The following is a 1,035-nucleotide window of genomic DNA, read 5'->3' on the forward strand; positions in this document are numbered from 1 at the left end:
CCGTTTCCACGAAGTTGTGAATTTTTTGTCACTGTCTTTCCTGCTGTGTTGTCTTTCAGCATTCTGTGTTTGCACAATTCTGGGCGGAGTTAGCTGCCACTTGCATTGTAGCTGACCAGCATCCGTTATAATTTGCTGAGTTATCAGGAAGGATGTTTCAATGCATATATAAATTCACTCCGGGAGCTCGGATACCTTCGAGTGATTTCAATGCTGCTGATCACATTGAAATCTCATAACATCTACAACATCGCAGTCATGATGAGCAAGATTATCCTGTATGATAAGATACAATTTTCTGGCCAAGGGAAGGAGTTGATGGGCAGTGTAGCTGACCTTGGTTCTGCATCCTACTGCTCCCTGAAAATGGAGGGGAAACATTGGGTCGGTTATACCGGCACAAATGTCACCACAGAGTTCACTGTTTATGGTGCAGGAGATCATGCAAATCTTGGTGAAATGGATAAAAAGATACAATCATTGCGCCTGGTGCAGGAAAGTTTACTGGACCCAGAAGTTAATTTATATGAAGACAACAATTTTCATGTTGAAAGCTGTCACATCACTGAAACCATTCGCGACCTGAGTGTTATTTGTTTTAATAATCGGATCTCATCCCATGTGGTGAAGGCAGGTGCATGGGTTCTGTCCCAGGAGATGAATTTTCATGGGTTACGCACGGCCCTCTTTCTGGGTGACCAATGTTCTGACTGCAGCATTTTTGGCTGGGATAATAAGCTGTCTTGTGTCAGGTTCTTGCAGAACAGTGATCACAAAGTGGGAAACGTCAGCTGGAGAAGAGCTTGAACAGGTCGCTGCCCAGGCTTATCCGCTCTGAATGCTTCGTTCCCTCTGCTGACAGACTGTCCTCCCCTTTGATAAAGTCACTGTCTGCAAGGTAGAGTCTGGACCGAACATCTTTCACAAAATACTGATGCAGTTCAGTGCAAACTGATTCCAAAATCTGTGTAACACTGAAAAGCTCCACATTGCTGTTCCTCGGTGCAGGATGGATTTGTAACTTTGCTTTTGCTC

At 44.4% G+C, this 1,035-nt stretch overlaps 1 protein-coding gene across 1 annotated transcript; it reads left to right on the forward strand.

Annotated features, from left to right (window-relative positions):
- Nucleotides 1-210: 210 nt before the first annotated feature.
- LOC137352687 (epidermal differentiation-specific protein-like) lies at nucleotides 211-807 on the forward strand. The gene has a single exon (XM_068018404.1). The coding sequence runs from the start codon at nucleotides 211-213 to the stop codon at nucleotides 805-807; it is 597 nt and encodes a 198-aa protein (XP_067874505.1).
- Nucleotides 808-1,035: the final 228 nt, after the last annotated feature.

Source organism: Heterodontus francisci, chromosome 39 (genome assembly GCF_036365525.1).
Source record: "Heterodontus francisci isolate sHetFra1 chromosome 39, sHetFra1.hap1, whole genome shotgun sequence".
NCBI classification, from domain to species: Eukaryota; Metazoa; Chordata; class Chondrichthyes; order Heterodontiformes; family Heterodontidae; genus Heterodontus; species Heterodontus francisci.